Source organism: Rasamsonia emersonii (assembly GCF_000968595.1).
Source record: "Rasamsonia emersonii CBS 393.64 chromosome Unknown ctg1118621760065, whole genome shotgun sequence".
Classification (NCBI taxonomy): domain Eukaryota; kingdom Fungi; phylum Ascomycota; class Eurotiomycetes; order Eurotiales; family Trichocomaceae; genus Rasamsonia; species Rasamsonia emersonii.
In genome coordinates, this window is record NW_013563222.1 from 1 (window position 1) to 21,605 (window position 21,605).

The 21,605-nt window shown below is 50.8% G+C and overlaps 9 protein-coding genes across 9 annotated transcripts; 5 read left to right on the top strand and 4 right to left on the bottom strand.

Annotated features, from left to right (window-relative positions):
- Positions 1 to 147: 147 nt before the first annotated feature.
- T310_3364 (uncharacterized protein) lies at positions 148 to 1,203 on the top strand (the record flags this gene model as incomplete). The annotated part of the gene is made up of 1 exon (XM_013473731.1): positions 148 to 1,203. A coding segment is annotated over one exon (1,056 nt), but the record flags the coding sequence as incomplete, so codon positions are not given.
- Positions 1,204 to 1,516: 313 nt separating this feature from the next.
- Positions 1,517 to 2,657, bottom strand: T310_3365 (uncharacterized protein; the record flags this gene model as incomplete). The annotated part of the gene is made up of 2 exons (XM_013473732.1): positions 1,517 to 1,954; positions 2,046 to 2,657. 2 exons carry the CDS (start codon positions 2,655 to 2,657, stop codon positions 1,517 to 1,519), a joined length of 1,050 nt encoding a protein of 349 aa, XP_013329186.1.
- Positions 2,658 to 3,307: 650 nt separating this feature from the next.
- T310_3366 (Raffinose synthase protein Sip1) lies at positions 3,308 to 6,309 on the top strand (the record flags this gene model as incomplete). Its single annotated transcript, XM_013473733.1, has 2 exons — positions 3,308 to 3,475; positions 3,700 to 6,309. 2 exons carry the CDS (start codon positions 3,308 to 3,310, stop codon positions 6,307 to 6,309), a joined length of 2,778 nt encoding a protein of 925 aa, XP_013329187.1.
- Positions 6,310 to 6,755: 446 nt separating this feature from the next.
- On the top strand, positions 6,756 to 8,994 carry T310_3367 (Tyrosine--tRNA ligase; the record flags this gene model as incomplete). The annotated part of the gene is made up of 5 exons (XM_013473734.1): positions 6,756 to 7,126; positions 7,188 to 7,235; positions 7,440 to 7,685; positions 7,754 to 8,099; positions 8,164 to 8,994. The coding sequence occupies 5 exons, from the start codon at positions 6,756 to 6,758 to the stop codon at positions 8,992 to 8,994; spliced, it is 1,842 nt and encodes a 613-aa protein (XP_013329188.1).
- Positions 8,995 to 9,473: 479 nt separating this feature from the next.
- On the top strand, positions 9,474 to 13,311 carry T310_3368 (DNA mismatch repair protein Msh6; the record flags this gene model as incomplete). Its single annotated transcript, XM_013473735.1, has 4 exons — positions 9,474 to 9,899; positions 9,961 to 10,129; positions 10,180 to 12,575; positions 12,637 to 13,311. 4 exons carry the CDS (start codon positions 9,474 to 9,476, stop codon positions 13,309 to 13,311), a joined length of 3,666 nt encoding a protein of 1,221 aa, XP_013329189.1.
- A 1,405-nt stretch (positions 13,312 to 14,716) lies between these two features.
- On the bottom strand, positions 14,717 to 15,501 carry T310_3369 (Histone h1.3; the record flags this gene model as incomplete). The annotated part of the gene is made up of 3 exons (XM_013473736.1): positions 14,717 to 14,891; positions 14,962 to 15,302; positions 15,406 to 15,501. 3 exons carry the CDS (start codon positions 15,499 to 15,501, stop codon positions 14,717 to 14,719), a joined length of 612 nt encoding a protein of 203 aa, XP_013329190.1.
- A 1,133-nt stretch (positions 15,502 to 16,634) lies between these two features.
- On the bottom strand, positions 16,635 to 17,199 carry T310_3370 (uncharacterized protein; the record flags this gene model as incomplete). The annotated part of the gene is made up of 2 exons (XM_013473737.1): positions 16,635 to 17,047; positions 17,100 to 17,199. 2 exons carry the CDS (start codon positions 17,197 to 17,199, stop codon positions 16,635 to 16,637), a joined length of 513 nt encoding a protein of 170 aa, XP_013329191.1.
- A 649-nt stretch (positions 17,200 to 17,848) lies between these two features.
- T310_3371 (Glutaminyl-peptide cyclotransferase) lies at positions 17,849 to 19,241 on the top strand (the record flags this gene model as incomplete). The annotated part of the gene is made up of 2 exons (XM_013473738.1): positions 17,849 to 19,104; positions 19,208 to 19,241. The coding sequence occupies 2 exons, from the start codon at positions 17,849 to 17,851 to the stop codon at positions 19,239 to 19,241; spliced, it is 1,290 nt and encodes a 429-aa protein (XP_013329192.1).
- A 260-nt stretch (positions 19,242 to 19,501) lies between these two features.
- T310_3372 (uncharacterized protein) lies at positions 19,502 to 20,550 on the bottom strand (the record flags this gene model as incomplete). Its single annotated transcript, XM_013473739.1, has 2 exons — positions 19,502 to 20,200; positions 20,254 to 20,550. The coding sequence occupies 2 exons, from the start codon at positions 20,548 to 20,550 to the stop codon at positions 19,502 to 19,504; spliced, it is 996 nt and encodes a 331-aa protein (XP_013329193.1).
- Positions 20,551 to 21,605: the final 1,055 nt, after the last annotated feature.

The window sequence follows — 21,605 nt, forward strand, 5'->3', positions numbered from 1 at the left end:
TATTCCGACATCGGATAAAAAGAAGAGATGGATGAGCTCTACGCGCTGCTGACTACCTGTGGCATTATATCTACGCATATATCTCAATAAGACGTTGGTTGTTCGCAAGGCTCTGCGTGATTCTACTCGCGCACGCTCGATATTGCAGATATTGAAGAGATCTTTCTACAGTCGCTTCAGCCATTCGTTAAGGACGAAGATTATGAAGTTATTAGCCGTACAGCAATCGTGAGACTGGCGACTGGCCGTGGAGGATCAAAAGCTCACGATATCGACGATTTTACCAATGCCGAAGCGGAGCAGATCCTTGCTCTACTGGATAGGCAACATAAGACCTTCCCAAGAAGCCAAATACAGCTTCATTTTGAAATCAAAGTGGTCTGTGAAGCCTTGCAAGGAAATAAAAAGAAGTCAAGACAATCCTCTCAGCCTCCAAAGCAGTCAACCACCGATGAAGCTTCTTCTCCTATATCAAGCTCTCCTCCGGTTGCTTCAACGCGTTCTAATCGTACTGGCAGGCTGTTGGAGCAACATTCTCGTCGCCTAGAATCCATACGGATTGCAGGAGATTTTCAACGTCAGTTGATGGAGCGATACCGCTGTCTTGACGACAATTGTACAAACAAAAATAATTACTGTTTCCCTGATCCTACAGATCCAAATCTCCATTATAATATTACCGCTGCTCAGCACGAGATGTGGGCAAATTCGATTGCAAGTGGAGAAGCGACGCTCCAACAGCCTCCCTACAAGCTTATTCGGTATTGGGAGAGGGAACAGGGCCCTATAACTCGTCAATCTCGTCAGCCTTTAAAGCAGTCTTCCCTACAGCAAACCAAGACAGCAATGGAGCGCCTAATGGAGATGCAACAGCAGATGCAGGAACAGATGTTGCAGGCCCGGATGATGGATCAATTAGAGGCAATGGAGGAGAAACAAGAGCGTCGAGAGGAGCGCAATGAACGCCGTCAGATGCAACGGGAACAGCGTGAGTTATTGCTTCAACAACAGCAGTTATTGCTGCAGCCTCATTTACAGTCTCTATATAACCCTTTACGTCCCTTATTAGGAAGACAGGATCCTCCTAATCTGTCCGCTCCCTTGCGTGAATCAACACCAGTTCGACCCAAATCTTCTAGTCCGATTGATGCCAACGAAGACGATGCCGATATACTTGCTGCATTCTTTGACTGGAAGATATAATACTAAGAATCCTGAGAGGAAGGCCAAATGGGAACATGCCAAGCAGACTGTTATGGCCAATGACTGGTCTATACAGGAACTGCAACAAATGGAGGATGGGTCTTGTGCGATGTATCAACGCGCAATAAAAGCAGGTATCTCGGACGGCTTTGCTCGCGGTTTCAAATCTGAATTACACAAATTTAAAGATTACTATCGCCATCTAAAAGAGGAAACGAAGGCAGCTATGGCGCTCGATCAGTTGGTTCAGGGAGGAGGCGGTTTTATACCAGGTGATACATTCTGAATCCGTGTCTTTTGTATTGATTTGACTTTATATAGTAATACTATCATCTTTCTCATACCGCTCAATGAATCGGCGGAAGCGGATGAGCTCTTCTTCTTCTATATAGACACCTCCAGCAGCATGATGGAATTGTTCTCGTGCAAAACGGTCACATCTGCTCTCTCTGATGGCCAGTTCTAGGAAATCGCCATAAGAATCACAATTCTGCCGCAGGAACACCCAATGACGCTTCATCCAAGCCTTCAGAACCGAGAAAGTAAGCTCAATTGGATTGTAATCTGGCGAGTATGGCGGCAAGAATCGTATGAGATGTCCTTCGGCCTCAATCATACGAGTCACCTCCTCGCTAATATGAATAGACACGTTATCCATAACAATAACCATGGGCTGACGATGTTGTTGGTTGACTGCAGGCAAAAGACGTGTTTTTACCCACTCGATGAAATCCTCAGAAGTCCAATATCCCTCTTTGATGCCAGTACAGGGCATCCAACCCTCTAGTGTCATCGCTGCGCAGATGCTCCATGTCCTTCCGCGCCGAATATCAGTTCTATACGAGCTCATCGCATTGAGCGTAGCGTGTGCCCCAGCAGTTTTCTCGTGATATAGACTCATCCACAAATACAAGGTCTTCCGCTGCAAATCGCCGTATGTCATCGAGATACGCGCGACGAAGAGCCTCGCTTCGATCCAGAGAGATACGCCTGAGCTGTTTCCTCGTCCAATTCCGACGCTTTAGTAAACGAGAGACTGTGGACTGACTGACTGAGACTCCTCGCTCATGCCAAAGCCAGTAAACTAGTTCATCTTGGCTCCTCCATCCTTCAGATAGCAAATATTGGAAGAGAGCTTCTTCATCCGCGTCTGACAGCTTATGAGCTCGACCCAGCTGCCTGTAATGCGGCCTGCAGACGCTTCCATATCTCATCAAGTTGTTCTGGATGTTATAGACAGTGCGGACAGCAACATGACACTCGCTGGCGATGTTATCGGGTCTCCATCCAAGAAGGAGATATCGCAATATCTGAGCACGCTTTACAGGACTCAAACCACGCGTTAGACGGCGACGAGGACGCTCAGGAGGGTATCTATAAGCTCCGGGGATTGCTTCGTTTGCTGGAGGTTGGGGTGCAGAGGATTCTGGAGAGTTGGTCGCCTCGGATGCCATTTTTTCTGCGATACGGGGGTAATCTCGATATCGGCACAGACATAGGCTATAATTTCCTAATTAGAAAGTCAGAAGAACCTCAGATATGACAAATTCAGTAAAAAATCGATGGGATTTGGTGAGAAAAATCAGTATTTTGGTGGTTTGGAGGGCTTCCGATACAAAAGTTGCAATTTTTTGAGGTTTTGGGGTGCCAAGACTGCACCAAATTTTGCATAACGTAAATCCGATAAGATAAGAGACAAGGTATCCATACTCCGTAGAGAATTCGAGGCAGCAAACCCAGCAACAATTACAGTCAAGCAAAAAAAAAAAGTTAAGAAAAGGAAACAAATAAAAATACTCCTTTCAAATTTCCAAGTGTAATAAACGACGAGATGAGAAAGATTGCAGACACGCTGCGAGCGACAGACCGGCCAATGGGAACGATGCCCGCCTGAGGAGACGCTTCCCCGCCTCTTCCTGCTGTCTTGCATCACATCGTGGCGGTGGCACCTGGTCTCCCAGCAGAGCACCGTCCGCGTTTATTATCGGGCGTCTTGATTTTGCTGTCGACCTGAGTCCGGCAAAGAGACGTCTCCCTGTCCGTTGATTTTCCGTTCTCGCCAGTTGAGCGTGGTTCCTGAGACTTCAGTATAGACATCTCACCAATGGCTGTTTCAGGGCAACCGGGCCAGCCGTCAAGGCCCTCGCAACTCAAGTTCATCAGGCCTGCCCAGATGAGCTTGTTCGCTAGAGTGACCTGCTATCCGCCTCTGGGGGAAGTGACTTGCGTCAAAAGGCTCCAAAAGGCTCGCAATTCCAGTGAAGATGACAAGGTGAGCATTGAGAGCCCTGTTGTCGGCAGTTGTAGAACACTTGTCTCAATGACTGTATATAATTGAACAGCTCTTGGTTATTGAATTGGCATGAATGTTATGGTTTACTACTCTGTGACTTTTTTGGATGATCGATATTGGCTTCAGATTGCTGTTCACTAGTATCCATGAAAACACGCTCTCAATCACACATCGTGTTGTGTTTAAAATGCTGATGGACATAGCTCCGCTTCACCGTCATCCTCTCCTCAAGTGTCTCGTTCCCCGAGCAGGATTGGGAAGTGCACATTTGGCACAACATTGGCAACTCCTCCTGGAGTGCTCTACCGCTGAAGAAATGTCCTCCGTCTCAAAACCCTACCGTCATAGGCAGTGATGCAGAACAGAATTTCTTTCACTATACCTTCTCAGAAGAAATAGTCCTGCCGTCTTCGGCAGGACATGCAAATTTCACTGTTCGCTACAGGACAGGTCCCGACGCCCAGTGGCAGTGGGCAAACCAACGCCGCTTTGTGAAGGACGGGGAGCTTATATTTGGTCCAAGGGGCCGACAATTGTTGCCCCCTGCACCAGAATCTTCTCCAAGGAAAGGACTGGGTGAATATATTCAGAACCTCCCGAATGAAATCGACATTCAATCCCGGAAAAGTGAATCCCCAGATGCTCATCTATGGAGTATTACGGGCGACGTGCCCGCCGCTCAGGAGCGAGAATCGGGACTTAAAAAGCTGACGCTTGGATCGCCATCATCATATCTGCGTTACTTCGCTTTGGTACGTGTCTGGAGTCCATGGCTAGCTCCAAGACACGGAAAGAAAGATTTCAGATTGACCGAAGATGCCGTCTTGTGTTCCTTCCTGCGGTCAGATGGGCTAAATCTAGTGCTTCTAGCTATATCAGGAGTCAACGATGTCCTGACAGTTTTCCAGTCAGGCGAAAAGGGCGAGGTGGTGATAGCGGCCAGAAATGACAATCCGGGTTCTTCAAAGTTCCAGGTTTTGGCGTCCGTTGCCGAAAACTTCGAGGTGGCCATTTGTGCCCTGATATACGAGGCTCGCAAAATAGTCAGAGAGGCTGGCGGTGGTGTGGCTATTCCAATCGTTTCAGACAGCCCCCCGCCAGACTCTCCGGTATCCGATGATATCGTGGTGGTTGAGAAAGATGCAAGGGCCCAGTGGCTGGCTGATTGGTACGACGGCCTCACTTACTGCACCTGGAATGGGTTAGGACAGAACTTGACAGAGGACAAGATTCTCGATGCTCTTGACACTTTGAAGGATCATGGGATCAACATCGTGAACCTCATCCTCGACGACAGCTGGCAGTCCTTAGATAATGAGGAAGAATCTCAGTTTCGGCGCGGCTGGCTGTCCTTTGAAGCCAACCCGGAAGGGTTCCCATCAGGATTAAGACACACTGCAGAGTTGATCCGGCAGAGACATCCCAATGTCGAACATATCGCCGTCTGGCATGCGTTGATGGGGTACTGGGGTGGGATTTCACCGAGCGGTGAAATCGCAAAGAAGTACCGGACAAAGGAAGTCACCCTGAAAGACCCTGTGGCCGGTGGCAATATATTGGCTATCGATCCGGACGATATCCGACGTTTTTATGAGGATTTTTACTCCTTTCTCACTTCAGCCGGCATTGATGCCGTCAAGACGGACGCTCAATTCTACCTCGATTTGCTGGAAAACCCCGAAGATCGCAGGCAATTCACGACTGCCTACCAAGATGCCTGGTCCATTGCTTCGTTGCGATATTTCAGCACTCGGGCGATCTCGTGCATGTCTATGGCGCCGCAACTCATCTTCCATTCTCAGATGCCAACCAACAAGCCCAGCATCCTTTTGCGGAACTCGGACGATTACTTTCCAGATGTCCCGGACTCCCACCCATGGCATGTCTTTTGTAATGCACACAATGCATTATTGACCAGGCATTTGAACGTTATCCCTGATTGGGACATGTTCCAAACCGACCACACTTATGCGGCTTTCCATGCTGCCGCGCGATGTGTCTCGGGCGGCCCCATCTATATCACTGACGAGCCCGGCAAGCACGATATAGAGTTGATCAATCAGATCACCGCACCCACGACGCGAGGCAATACTGTGATTCTCCGGCCCAGTGTCTTAGGGCGCACAACGGACGTCTACCATGACTATAATGAAGGGAACATGCTCCGAATCGGTACGTATACAGGATGGGCAAGAACTGGAAGTGGCATTCTGGGACTCTTCAACATCAGTCCCGCCGATGTTTCCTCTATCATCCCACTGACCGCCTTCCCTGGCGTTTCCACCGAGTCCGATGACCGATACATCATCCGTTCCCATAGCACGGGGGAAGTAACGGAGCTGATGCGGCCAATGGGTCAAAATTCTCTCGTTGCAGTTTCCCTGGAACCGAAAGGTTGGGAAATCCTGACAGCCTTCCCGATCCGTTCTTTTACCTTGGAAGGAAGCCGGGGCTGCTCTTCTACCTCGACTCTCACGCACGTTGCGGTCCTCGGTCTTCTCGGAAAGATGACCGGCGTGGCCGCCGTGGTGAGCTCCGACATCTACGTCGTCGACAACGGCCGGCTTCGATTCGACATCAATCTCAAGGCGTTAGGGGTCCTGGGGATCTATTTCTCTGATCTGCACCGGAAATCGATCGACCAGAATGTGATGATCCTGATATCGGGACAGCCTATCCCCAGGAACACTGTTTGGAAAGACGGAGGAGATCAGTCTAAAGTCCTTGCGGTCGACGTCCTGAGAGCGTGGAAAGCTCTGGGGCTGGACAGTGGATGGAGCAATGAGGTTGCTGTCCAGATATTTGTGAGCTGACTTGGCGATCTCATTCCAGTAATGGCATGATAGAGGGATGACTTTATGGCCTTATGCGTTCAGAGTAGTTCCTAGGCAGTTGGGTCAGTATCATTCATATATACATACTATTCAATTTACTCTATAATAGACGAGTTTTTCTTCTAATATATAAAGCATAAAATATACATCTATGTATGAAAGGGGAAAAATAATTAGCTGCCCTACGTCAATAATTCTGTTTTTGGCAATTGACAACCATCGCTGATTGGCCCGTTTTACAATCTACTCTTGTGGATCTAGCCGCTTCAGGAACTCCGCATTATCCTTTCTCCGACCAAAAATATCGGGCTCCATATTTCCCATTGAATACGGAGCATAGGATCTTGGATAAGAGGACAAGCCATTACAACGACAATTGCGAATCCGCAGCGGACTTTCTGGGGTTCGACATTCAATTCGGCTCGATGTGGCCACAGCCGTCAGAGCTCGGTCTGACAGCACGCCTCCGCCTCTGCCTCCGGCCCAACGCATCACTACCACCACGCCCGTGTTGTTCCTGCGCCGCGGACTCGACGCGATGGACGGCGGCGGCGGCAATCCGATCGCTGCATCTTGAAGCCCGTCGACCCGGTGCCGCCGGCAGCTCGAGTCGGAGCAGCGGATCCAAGTCGTCCCTGTTGTCATCGCAGCGGAGATGGATCACGCAGAACTACCTTCGCAAAAAGGCGGAGGCGGAGGCTCAGTGGAAGGCATGGGCGGAGGAGATCAAGGCAGGGAAGCGAAAAAGTTTTGTGGAGCACTTGGAGGAGAGAGGGCTCATACATCAGGTTGTTGGGTGAGTTTTCTACAACCTCCGTTCTGCGATCGAGACTGACTTGGGGTTCGACTTATAATAGGGAGCGCGATGTCCTCCATAGGCTCTTCACGGAAAAGAGAGTCGGCATGTATGTTGGCGTAGACCCTACGGCACCATCTTTGCATGTTGGACATATGTTGCCCTTTATGGTGCTTGCTTGGGGATACGTTTGGGGATTGCCGGTCACTTTCCTGGTGAGGAGTTCCTATTACTTCTGTGTCATGATGGTAAAAAGCTAACATTACACACAGCTGGGAGGTACCACCGCAAGAATTGGTGACCCAACAGGCAGATTACAGGGCAGAGAACCGATGCATTCCTCCGTCCGCAAGGCGAATATGGTGAGCATGCACATCCAGCTCAAGAAGCTTGGCGCCTGCATTGAACAATACGGTATTCGACACGGGTACCAGAGGGAATGGGCCTGGAAGCGAGCATTGACAAACAACAACGTCTGGTGGAATAAAACTACCCTCTCTGAAGTTCTGCGGGATCTTGGGGCTTATATCAGAATCGGCCCTATGCTAGGGCGAGACACGTAAGTGACTCGCTCCTTTTTTTTGACGTCCTGATTTATGATTAACCGGCCATTTCGACGTTATCTAGGGTTAAGACACGTCTAGAAAAGGGAGAAGGCATGTCGTTTGCCGAGTTCACCTATCCTCTCATGCAGGCGTGGGACTGGTGGATGCTGTTCAAGAAGGGAACTCAGGTCCAAGTCGGAGGCTCCGATCAATTCGGAAACATTCTGTTCGGCATGGATGCTGTGAAGCAGATCAGTAGGAATACGGCAATCGAGATTGATCGGAGGCCGCTGGAGGATGAGTTGGATAAGCCGATTGGCTTCACGACGCCTCTCCTGACTACTCCCTCGGGTGAAAAGTTTGGCAAGTCGGCCGGAAACGCGGTCTGGCTTGACAAGGACTTGACTTCCACCTTTGAGCTCTATCAGGTAGGTTTCTGTTTGGTAACTTGACTATTCTGATCTTCGGTTCTTTGCTGACCTTATTTTGTAGTTCTGGGTGCGGACACCGGATGCGGATGTCGAGCGATATCTGAAAATGTTCACCTTCTTGCCCCTCCCGAAGATTGCCGAGATTATGGAGGAACAGAACAAGGACCCGTCTAAGCGTGTGGCCCAGCACGCTCTTGCCCGTGAATTTGTCGAGCTCGTCCATGGACCTCTGGAGGCGGAGGCTGCAGAATTGCAGCATCGCCAGCTCTTCCGGCCACGGTCCTCCACCGCAGCGCCATCGCCGGCGCCGGCGCCAGCTACTCCCAAAGTCCCCCCGAACTACGCTCATCTTCCCCAGGCCAAGTTCTGGAATCCTGCGGCCGGGAACAAATACGCTCCTGCCACGAGTTTTATGAACATGCCGAACATACGTGTCACGCTGCCCAGATCGCTCGTCGTCGAGCAGCCTTTCCACAAGGTCCTCTACTCTGCAGGCCTGGTCTCGTCCAAGTCAGAGGGTCACCGTCTGATCGCGAACGGAGGCGCCTATGTCGGTAGCCGTCCTGGAGACACTGGATCCATGTCGGACGATCTTTCCTTTACGCCCATCAAAACATGGCCAGCTGAGAAGAACAAGGAATACATCCTCGACGACTGTCTGCTCATCCTCAAGATCGGCAAGTGGAAATTCAAGATGGTGAACATCATCAGCGACGAGGAATTTGACAAACAAGGCCTCACAGCGCCCGGTTGGGAGGAATTTAAGCAGGCCAAGCAGGAGAAAGAGAACGCTGCCCAGGAAAAGGCTGCCGAGGAAAAGGCTGAAAAGAACGCTGAGAACGGAAAGAACGGAGAGAATGGAAATGCTGCCAAGGAAGAATCCGTCTCTTGAAGATTACTCTGATTTCATTTGTATTATAGATAGACATTGTCATATAGGTATGTACTGTACAATAGCGGTATGTAGCAACGACATTAGGTAGGCAGGGTCCTGTAAAATCTAGCCAATCTCACAGCTCTCAATTCTGGAGTTATCCTGTAAGAATATTTCTATTGTATGTCCGTGTAAAATGGCAAAATTGAATGTAGATGTACTCATGCGTAGCACGGGCCTTGACAGGTTTGTTAATTCTTGCGGCGTTTGGCGGAGAACCACTAAACGCGTCGACGCGTCTGTCACGTCTTCCGCTGCAATCCCTTATCTCGCTCCGCCCGCTCTCCCCGTCCTTGTCAACGCAGTGGTCTTTCGTCCGTATTTCTCCTTCTCAAGCAAAATTAATCCAGGTAGCATGTGTCAATCGTGTTGAAACACTTCTGTCTTTTTTCTTCTACTTGATAGAGTAGAACCTCGAGCCACGCTCTGTCTCCACAATGGCCAGAGGATCCGGCGCCGCATCCTCGCCGGCCACTGCCACCACTCCGGCCTCGAAACCTCTGAAGCGCTCGACCGCCAGCACGCAGAATATGAAGAATCAGACGTCCATCCTGGGCTTCTTCCAGAAGTCCTCGCCGTCCACCCCGTCAGGGACGCGCAATGCAACAGAGCCGGCTTCCTCGCCCGCACAGCGTGCTTCCGAACAGCGGGCGTCGTCCAAGAACGCCGAAAAAGTCTCCCAGAATTTGACTCCGGCGCCGAGCAGTGATGTGGTTGAACCAGAGGATGAGGAGAAAAAGGAAAGTACTGAGATTGCGGATAATAACGGTGTGCTTTCTCCCGCAACGTCCACTAACGGGACTGTCACTTTGCAGACCGATGCCGAACAAAAGGAAAACGTCTCTGTCACCCCATCACGAAGAGTGAGTCGATTTCAATTGGATGATACGTGGGCTCTTTTCCGATGCTGATGCTGTTTACCAGGCCAAAAAGCCCGTGAACTACATGGAGTCCGACAGCGAGGGCGAAGATGACGATGAGGAGATCTTTCGCCCGACCCGCCGCAACAGAGCCACGAAGCGACGGAAAACATCTGCGGATAGTGAGGACGAATTCCAGGCGGATGAAGGGGATGGCCAGGACTCGGACGATGGTATGGCTGAGACTGGATACAATGCTGAAACCGATGCTAACTTTCTGCAGATATGGACAATTTCATTGTTCCCGACGATTCGGAGGAGGAAGAGTCCCGACCATCGAAGAAACGAAAGAGGGCCGCGAAAGGAGCGTCACGCAAACCTTCAGATGATCCCCAGCCGCCTTTGGATGATGAAGACCTCGATCTAGATATTCCGGAGGCATCGTCCGGTACCGCCCAGAAATGGACATACGATCCAAACAATCTAGAACCGCGAAAGGAGCGCAAGGCCAATCCAGCCTCCAGTGGCTCCTCTGAGAACCGGAAGGAGAAACCCCATGAGAGCGAGTCCGAGCAGCGGTACCCTTGGCTGGTCAACATAATGGACAAGGACAGGCACCCTCCTGATCACCCCGACTATGACCCGCGCACCCTCTACATTCCGCCTTTGGCCTGGGCCAAGTTCTCTCCTTTCGAGAAGCAGTACTGGGAAATTAAGCAGAATTTCTGGGACACCATCGTGTTCTTCAAGAAAGGAAAATTCTACGAACTATATGAGAATGATGCCACCATTGGTCATCAGTTGTTTGACTTGAAGCTTACTGACCGGGTCAATATGCGTATGGTGGGCGTACCGGAAATGAGTCTCGACTACTGGGCGAGTCAGTTCGTCGCCAAAGGTTACAAGATTGCCCGTGTTGACCAGTCCGAGTCGGCTCTGGGGAAGGAGATGCGGGAGAGAGATGACAAGAAGGGCGGCAAGAACGTCAAAGAAGAGAAGGTCATCAAGCGAGAGTTGTCTTGTGTCCTCACCGCAGGGACTCTGGTTGACGGCTCGATGCTCCAAGATGACATGTCCACGTATTGTGTTGCGATCAAAGAAGTCATTGTTGACGGTTCACCGGCTTTTGGTATCGCGTTTGTCGACACGGCTACCGGCCAATTCTACCTGTCCGAGTTCGTTGACGACGCTGACATGACCAAGTTCGAGACATTCGTTGCTCAGACCCGGCCGCAGGAACTGCTCTTGGAGAAGTCGGCGGTTTCCCAAAAAGCCATGCGCATTCTCAAGAACAATACTGGGCCGACCACGGTCTGGAATCACCTCAAGCCGGGCAAGGAGTTCTGGGAAGCAGACATCACACTGAGAGAGCTCGATGCCAGCGATTATTTTGTCTCTGCAGACGGTGATAACACGGAAACCTGGCCACAAGTGCTTCGGGAAGCCAGGAACAAGGAGTATGTCATGTCAGCTTTCGGGGCGCTGGTGCAGTATCTCCGGGTCCTCAAACTGGACCGTGATCTCATCACGATTGGCAACTTCACCTGGTATGATCCGATCAGGAAGGCCACCAGCCTCGTGTTGGACGGCCAGACCCTGATCAACCTCGAAATTTTCGCCAACTCGTTCGATGGTGGTTCCGAAGGCACGCTGTTCCAGCTTCTCAACCGTTGTATCACACCGTTCGGAAAGCGGATGTTCAAACAGTGGGTTTGCCATCCCTTGATGGACATTAAGAAGATAAATGCCAGGCTGGACGCTGTCGATGCTCTGAATGCGGACATCGCTGTCCGTGACCAGTTCGCTTCGCAGTTGACCAAGATGCCGGATCTTGAGCGGCTGATCTCTCGAATCCACGCCGGCAGCTGTAAGGCGCAGGACTTTGTGCGCGTGCTCGAGGGCTTCGAGCAGATCGACTACACGATGGGCCTGCTTAAGGATCTCGGTTCCGGCGAGGGTGTCATCGGGAATCTCGTCTCTTCCATGCCGGATCTGAAATCGCCGCTTGAGTACTGGAAGACCGCTTTTGACCGAACAAAGGCAAAGGAGAATGGCATCCTTGTTCCGGAGCCAGGCATTGAGGAAGATTTCGATGCCTCGCAGGAGCGTATTGAGGAGATTCATCGTGAATTGGACAATCTCTTGAAGAAAGTCCGACGGGATCTCGGCTCCAATGCCATCTGCTACCGAGACAATGGGAAGGAGATCTACCAACTAGAGGTGCCGATCAAGATCAAGAACATCCCCAAGAACTGGGACCAGATGTCTGCGACGAAGCAGGCCAAACGCTATTATTTCCCCGAGCTGAGAACCCTCATTCGCCAGCTTCAGGAGGCTCAGGAAAGACACAGTCAGATCGTGAAGGAGGTCGCGGGACGATTCTACGCTCGATTTGACAAGGATTACGATACGTGGCTGGCGTCTGTCAAGATCGTCGCACAGCTGGACTGTCTGATCAGTCTGGCCAAAGCTTCGTCGTCACTTGGGCAGCCCAGCTGCCGGCCTGTTTTCGTCGACGATGAACGGAGCGTCCTCGAGTTCGAGGAGCTGCGCCATCCCTGCATGCTTCAGCATGTGGCGGACTTTATCCCGAACGACGTGAAACTAGGTGGTGAGAACGCGAGCATCAATCTGTTGACCGGTGCCAACGCGGCCGGAAAATCGACTATTCTTCGAATGGTATGTCTGTTTCGCCTGAAATAGTATTTATTTGATTTGATTGCTGACGAACTTTTTTTAGACTTGTATTGCTGTTATCATGGCTCAGATTGGCTGCTATCTCCCTTGCCAGTATGCTCGGCTCACTCCGGTTGACCGGATCATGTCTCGTCTGGGAGCGAATGACAACATCTTCGCCGCGCAGTCGACTTTCTTTGTCGAGCTGTCGGAGACGAAGAAGATCCTATCGGAGGCGACGCCGCGTTCATTGGTGATTCTGGACGAGCTGGGTCGTGGTACGAGTTCGTACGACGGTGTGGCTGTCGCCCAGGCCGTGCTGCATCACATCGCAACCCACATTGGGGCTTTGGGCTTCTTCGCGACGCACTATCACTCTCTTGCAGCAGAGTTCGAAGGACATCCGGAGATCGCACCGAAGCGGATGCGAATTCATGTCGATGACGAGGAGCGACGCATTACCTTCCTGTATAAACTCGAAGACGGCGTGGCGGAGGGCAGCTTTGGCATGCACTGCGCGTCCATGTGCGGGATCCCGAACAAGGTGGTCGAGAACGCCGAAGTGGCAGCGAAGCAGTGGGAGCACACGAGCCGGCTGACCGAGAGCCTGGAGCGTCGCAAGGGCGGCGGTCTTGTCGGTCTGGGCTGGTGGAGCGACGTCGCCTGGCTGCTGCGTGACGACGCGGAGGTATCGGAGCGAGGATTGGAGGTCCTTCGCAAAGCGATCGAAGCGATGTAGCGCTGCGATTACTCTATTTTTTTATTCCTATATCACTGTATTTGTAATTTTTGTATCTTTTTGACTTGACGCCTTGGCGTGGGAATAAGAGTGTTTGGGTCGGACTGATCTGGTTGAAGATAAATCGATCTTGAGCTCGTCCTGTACGTGTGGGAAATATTAATCGGGAATTATAATAAATAAATAGCTTTGAACTCAGACAGTATGTTAGGTTAGGTTAGGTTTCTTTTAAGTATGCTATTCTATGCCTAGAGATGAGACGAAATCAATAACCATATGATCTTGATGTAGCTGATCCGGTAAATACTGTCCCACTCTGTCCTACTCTTCCATCTACTCTGCTCCAAAGCTGACTGACCTCGATACATTGGATGTTTCAGGGCAGGGAGAAGGGAGAAGTCCCGTCCCGGCCAAGGCAAGGTACTGGACTGGACTGGACTCTGCAGAGAAAGAGGAGGAAGTCAATTTTTTTTCTTTTTCTTTTATCTGTCAGAAACTGCCCAACAGTGTCGCTGCAGGGTATTTATTACTGCTATTTGATGAGTATTTTTTGACGAGGAGAAGGTTCCTTTGTATAATATAAAAAAAATTGGGAAAGGATGGGAAGAGAAGAGAAAGTGAGTTTTAGTTTTAATTTTTTTTGCACTCTGGGAAGGATTAGTCTGTACAATGAACAGTACATTACATGCGTACTGACAGAATTAAAATAAAAAGGTGAATCGAATCGGTTGCTTGGTTTCTTGGTTTAGGGTCTATGATTGATCTATGATCTAGCTAGTTATCGATCGATCGATACCTATGGATTAGATTGATTGATTGAATGATTACTAGGAGTGTTCTGGGTTTTTATTATTTCCAGTTTCAATTTCGAAGTCTATGTAAAATTTCGATTTCGATTTCGAATCGATGTCTTTTTTTTGTTCTGAAAGGCTTGCTGTTCAGTTCAGCTCAACTACATAGGTAAATTCAATTCATGAACTGGACTGAACTGGAATGGACTGGACTGAAATAATTAATCAAGTATAACTAATTAATTAATTAATTAACTTCTTAACTAATGGTTCTTCTCAACTAGTAGCACCTACAATTACGATCATATACCATAACGTCGAAATTTTTAGAGCAATTGTATTGTATTTTATTTTATTGTATTGTATTGTATTCATTCCATCGCATTGCAATCAATCACAACGAATTTATTTGAATTTATCTGCTAGGATCAGAATTGAGTGGAATGGAATAGAATAAAAACATCGAGATCGATACGATACAGGATACAGGATGTATGTATGGTTGTTTGTTTATATTTTACATGCTGTATGTCATGTATGTACCTTCAGAAGGATTTCTGATCGAGACTGGTTGATTGACTGACGCAGTTCAAGCTACCTAGCTGGCTACCTGTCTACTCGGACTTGTCGGCCACAATGGTAGCGTCGTCATCGATTTCGTCACGCTCCTCCTCCTTGATGATGGTGGCGGCGTCGTCGTCATTGTCGTCGCCATCGTCCTTGGGCTCGTTCTTGATGGTGACGGTTTCGTTCGCCTCGGTAATAGCATTGGCTTCAGCTTCTTCCTCCCTGGATGATACGAAGATTCAGTATTAGCTGGTTTATCAGGTGAAGAGGGGACTGAAAGGGTCTTTCTTACTTCTTCACGCGAGCTCCGTTCTTGCCATTGCCAGTGGCCTTCTCGGCAGGAGTCTTGCGCTGGCGTTTCGGCTTGGTTGGAGTCTCGTCAGCACCAGCGAGAACAGTGGTGTCATCCGACTCAGAAGTGAGGGCATCAGCCTTGCGCTTCCTGCCAGCAGCACCCTTCTGCTTTGCAGGAGTCGCGATAGGAGTGCTGGGCTGAGCGTCGTCATTCTCATTAGCTTCGGTTCCAGCACCGCGGTTCTCGTACTCCATCAGCTTTCTAAGGGCCTTGCGGTAGAGGACCTGGGCTGAGCCCTTGGTGTAGCCGCCCTTCTCTGCGACCTTCTCGTAGTCGATCTGGTGAAGTTAGCTGGCTGTCAAGTACTCATGGCAGTGATTTGATTATAGTATTTTGCAGTAAAGAATACAGGACGGTGAGGGTAAAGACGAAAGGACACACCTTGCCAGCGTCATTGTACAAGACACCGAGACAAATCAGCTTGAGTTCGCTGTTGGACAAGCCAAGGAACAGCTCGCCTTTAGCAGGTGAAGCCATCACGACAGACAGTTGCTTAGCAGATCGTAAATGTGGAGACAAGGATGATGATCAAGAATGTGAGGGTTGCTTCTGTTGAGATGCGGTGTCGTGCAGTGTAGTTGAGATGAGATGAAAGCCTGAGGAGGAGAATTGAGATGAAGAGGGGAAAAATCCCAGCGAGATATTTCTCTCTCTGTTGCAGTGTGGAGAGTGAAAGAAAGGTGAAAGAGTGAGAGGAAGCACAAGTGAAGTGAGGTTTGGCAGGTGAAGGACCAGGCCACCATTCAGACACTCTCCTGCAAGAAAAGCAAGCGAAAAAGAACGCTAATTTGGTTTATTTCGTGAATATTGAGCAGGAAACTCTCGCTTAACAAGCTATAGTCGTGCAGCGTGAAGGGAGAACTCATTAGGTGATAGTCGATAAAGCACAGTTAGGCAATGTTGATAGTTACCAAGTATGGAAACCTTCTACATACAGTGCCTTTCTTGACGATAACTGTCTAAGTAATTTGCCATAATATTAGCATCACGATATCTGGTGATAGACACTACATTGCCTTCACTGTGTAGACTGTACTATGCCTATGATGCCTCCTCAGCCTCCTGCAGACCAGCCTACAACCCTTTGCGTGCCATAAGTATCAACATCTCCTTCACCCCATAACGAGCGGGGGCTACTGGCCTAGTTGTCCAGCCAAGCTACAGCAGGACTGTCCTTGACTGTACGGTCTAGAGCTGCAGGCTCCCAGTTCGAATCCCCTCAGGTCGAGGTGCAGCGGTGCGGTCATTACCAAAATCTTGCTAACATCCAATGAGACGGTAAAGGAGGGGGACAGTAAAATCTCTGCCCGCCAAAAGCATAGGCGGGGGTTTTCGTAGCATCCCTTGGTCACGCCTAAGGCTGGCTGGGGGGTGTGAGCTTTTTGCTTGTTTTTTATTGAGTTCTTTTGCAAGCTGATATGGAAACCTGTTCTTTCCAGACGTGCTGTTCCTTGATATCTTGCTATAGCCTTCGGATTCAGTATGTAGCTTTATGAAGTCTGATGCTGGCCTTTTTTCGATAAGCAGCTTTCGATACAGCCAACTTGTGTGGTCTTGTTTTCACTGGCAGTTACGTCTCTCTTACGAATGGACGCATATCATGCAAACAATCATTTCTTAGGCACATTATTCTGGATCTGCTTATAAACGTGCTCCCAGACTTCAGGATAGAACGTCGACGTCCCCCGCGCAGGCTTGCTTTTCTCCGTCGTGTAGAACTGGGTCAGGGTGCGGCCCTGCCACCAAGGCAGAGGCACCGGATTCTGGTTTCGGAAGCTCACCGGCCGCGACCACGTCCTGTCCGGGACGAGATCTGCCAGCCGGACTTCGGTCTGCCGGGGGATAGTCGTGAACTTCATCGTGTTTATGTAGAGCGTCGCATATGGCGGCAGATTCTTCGCATATTGGATAGCCTGCTCTCGAGACCGCCGCGCAGCGACAGGAAGAGCCAGATGGATATAGTTCACAAACGGCGCGGACGTATACGCCACAAATAGGAGAGGGAGAGCACCACCGACGACAACTGAATCAGTCAGACCACGCACTTGCCAGAATCGAGAGGAGTGTCTTCTTACTTGCAGGGGCAATCCACGCAGGAAAGTCAGATGCCCAAAAGGCCGGCGCCACCACTAGAACCGAAACTCCAAAGATGAATATCGTGGTGACGCGGAGCATTCCAAGGAAGATGGTCTTCCCCGTGCCTCCATGGTAGATCAATATCCTCTCTGGCGGTCCTGCAGGCCATTCTCAGCGCTCGAAAATCCCAATTGCCTGTTGGCATGTTTCCTACCTCGTCTGACGGTTGTTTTAGGCGGACTGGTCGGGGCAGGTGGTAGCGTTGATGGCTGTTTCGACGGAGCAGTCTCTTTCAGCGTCGTTTTGAAGCGGGCTGATAGTCTGCTACTGAGATCTCGTCGGATCCATCTTGGAAGCACAAGCGAACGGAGCTGCGGGTGGAACAGGATCGAGTGTCGCATGGCGGATGACCGTGCCAGACGGCCAATGGCGCGAAGCCCAGTCAGAACGGTCCAGAAGATGCCGTAGCTGTTTCTGATGTCTCTGCGCGACAATTGAACTGTTTATCTCCGAGCTGATCTCGAAATGACGGTTCTGCGGCGGAACTGCAGCTGCGGACTTGCAGCGGAACGGAGTCGGGCAGGCTTGGCGCCGATCCGTCAGATCGCTTCGATCTCCAGGATGGCCTGGCAGCTGCCACGGTGCACCATCGCCCGCGTCGTTTGTCCAGCTCCCCTCCTTCGCGAGCCGTGTTGATTCCAAGTATGCATGCTTCGATTTTTTAACATCGACTGCGACGCGAGACGCCATGACGGAGCCTCCCCGCGGCCTGTGGCCGTGCCTGCTGTCGGTCTGCCTGGGACTGCTCTTCCTCGCCCTGCCTGGTGCAGCATACGAGGCTGTCTCGGATGCGACGCTGAAACTGCTTCCACGGCCCAACGGCGACTTTGATATCCATAATGGAGCCATCTTGGCTCCGATCCTGCGGCCTCGCGTGCCAGGGACTCCGGGCTCGACCGCGGTGCTCAACCATTTCGTCGACTTCTTCCGCACCAACCTGCCGGACTGGAAGATTGAATTCCAGAACTCGACCTCGAAAACGCCCGTGACGGGAAACAAGGAGGTTCCGTTTGTGAATTTCATCGCGTCTCGCGACCCGCCGTGGGCCTCGGTGGGCGACGTGGAAAGGCTGACGCTGGTCGCCCACTACGACAGCAAATACGAGCCAGAAGGATTTATCGGAGCCATCGACAGCGCAGCGCCATGTGCGATGATCATGCACGCCGTGCGGAGTATCGATGCGGCGTTGACCAGGAAATGGGGAGCCATGGAGGCGGAGGGCCAGAGAGACACATCCCTGGATGCATCCACGGGCATCCAAGTGATATTTCTTGACGGGGAGGAGGCGTTCAAAAAATGGACGGCGACGGACTCCTTGTATGGATCGCGAGCTCTCGCGGAGGAATGGGAGCACCGGACCAATCCCGCCATGTCGACCTTCAAGACGCCGCTGTCGGCCATCTCCCTTTTTGTGCTTCTGGACCTCCTGGGCTCGAAAGATCCCAGGGTTCTGTCTTATTTCCCCACGACCCATTGGGCCTATCAGAACATGGGCACTCTCGAAAAACGGCTGCGGGAATTGAGACAATTCAAGTCTTCGCCGAATTACCAGGGAAAGCGCGCACCGGAGCCTACGTGGTTTGTCGACACGTCCAGGAGTGAGCGGGATCTCCAACCCTGGGGTGCCATCCAGGACGACCATATCCCATTCTTACACCGCGGGGTGGAAGTCCTCCACGTCATCGACACGCCGGCATCGACTGGCTTTCCCGCCGTCTGGCACACCATCAACGACGACGGCGAGCACCTGGACATAGACACGGTCGAGGACTGGAGCCTGCTTGTCACGGCGTTTGCGGCCGAATGGATGGAGCTGGAGGGTTACTTTTCTGAAGCAGACGCGACGCCGTCTCAGGCGGGATCCGCGGTGCGGAGTCAGGAAAGCAGCAATGGGGCCAAGTCCATCAAATGGAAGAGAAAACCCAGTAGTGACAAGACAGAATTGTAAGATACCTGCATGGAATCCACCCTAGTTTTTACGAATACCTTTTATGCTGGTTGTCTTGTATGCATTATTCTGTTATGATTATCTATATACATCAGTTAGGACAGCGCTGATGCTTTCCCATTCTAGTGCCTGAATTGTACAGCACAGAAAAAATCAGAGTACTTGGCCTTTCCATGGAAAAGAGACGTCTACGGAGTACGTATAGAGCAAGGTACCTGCATCTACTGAAACGACTGCTAGGTCGAATCTGAGAATGCGTGTATTCAATTGCCTTGTCTAATGCACACATGTCTGCAGTACACTATACAATGCAGAACAATGAGGCCTCTATATTTGATTTGACATCTTAACGCCAAAAATCTAGAGAAATATGGCTCGAAGAAGCTCTGCTGGTTAGATCATATTCCCCAAAATGTATCCGCCCAGCCAGACAGCTCCCCATGTCGGCTGCAAGACAGCCCTCAGCACGGCAGGGCCAGGGCAAGTTCCACTCAGCCCCCATCCAACTCCGAAGGCGACTGCTCCCGCGATGAAACGCCAGTCAATGTCCGCCACGGTGAGCGTAGGCAGACTCCAACGTTCTGTCAACGTGGGCTTGGCCTTTCCTCCTGGCTGTCCCGGGTTCGTGGCGAGGTAGCCACAGAGAGAGGGGCCGATTCCAAAGAGGATGATCAGGGCGAGCGACGGGTCGAAGCGGGACGGATCCGTCAGGAAGGCGAAGAACCGGATCACCTTGTGCGGGTCAGCCATTCCGGAGAAGAGGAGTCCCAGGCCGAACTGGAGGCCTGCGAGGTAGGCAAACAGCGATCTGGACTGTCGTGATGGCGTCAACAGCCGCGGGACGAGAACAAGATTGGTGGCCAAGGAGAGAACAGTGCTTGAGGCCATGACGGCCAATTCGGAGGTCGAGGGGTAGACAGGCATGTAGCAGGGGACACCGTCACAGGGCGGGATGAGACTCTTCCCACCGGGGCGCACCAGGTTGGCGGTCAGAAGAGCGGTGGTGAAGAACACCGAGGTTGCGATCAGCGAGCGGGGGGAGAGACGAGACAGGCCGCAGAGCATGTGTCCGGACGTGCAGCCTTTGCCGTTCTGTCGTCGTGGATTAGCTTTGCATTCGTGTTGTGCTTCCGTTAAAAATCTACCTTTGTCCCCCATCCCACCAACAGACCCAATCCCAGCGTTGACAGCACCGACGTCCATGAAGAGAAGGATACCGTGTCCGGATAGGTCGGAATCAAGGATGGCGCCAGGAAGGAAACCAGGGCAGGGCTGGACGCCAACCCGGCGATGATGGGAACATTATCCTCCAGACTGGGGCGGAGGAGGCATCCGGAGAGCAGCGACGAGATGCCAAAGACCTTGCCATTGTGCAGCAGCAGACCGAAGGAACCACCGAAGAGGAGCAGTGCTCCTAAGGAAGTATGGATGGGCGTGAACATTTATTATTTAGTTCATGTAGCGGTCCGCCAGATTGATCTATCTTCGCAGAGAGCCCACGTTCGTTTTCACTAATTAAGTAATACAAATGGCATAACTAACAGAATATATATTATATATACGAGTCATTCAGTATCTACGGAGTATAGCATAATTATATAACAGGCTTAACAGCCAGGAGTTATTATATCATCCTTTGAATCCGAACGCCCCATCCCGGCCGCTCGGGGAAGGGCCCGAAGGGGGCTAAATAAAAAAGGAGAAGCCCGAGGGAATGGGAACGGCACTCATTGGCAGGACACACAAGTCACACAAGTCACACAACGGACTAGGCATGTACCCCATGCGACTCATGACTCGTAATGACTCGTAATGCCATATTGTATCCAGGTAATAGTAATAATAGCAAGAATCCAGATTTTTGACGTGATTCGGGGACCAGAAATGATAGACCAGCCGGGATCCTAACACGGACGGGGGCAGAAATGGTCCCCGATATGGACCGAGCGAAGGAATTAGATTTAGGTCAGGCCTGAGGCCACCTAATAGGGTCCTATAGGGGCCTAAAATTGTCATTGGCAATAGACCAGTCCAACCTTACAGGACAAACAGGCTATGATCCGTCATTATGATAGGTAAATGATAGATAGCTGTTTAATCGCTCCGCGTTCAGGTTCATGGCGTGAGAGAGTCTTTGAAGTCTTTGACCAGACTGTCAAAGCTGCAACTAGCCGTCCACCGAAGATCCCGACCCCGGCCTGCCCCGCCTTTCTTTCTGCCAATCACGGTTCCTGCTTAAGGTTCTTGGTAGCACGATTAGACTGAAAGGAGCTCCTGATACTCGAGCACACTGAATAATAATATCCATGCCTGTACTCGGTATATAGAGATGCTTCTATTCTTGCTTCTATCACTTACTTACGAAAGCTGTTTTGCGTTATTTTAATTCTCTAGCGCTTAAGCTTGTACAGTTGTCTTTCCTGAACTGTTATTTCTAGCATTACTAACTTGGAAGTCACTAATCTCTTTTAGTATACGCCCTCCTCGTGCTAGAGCA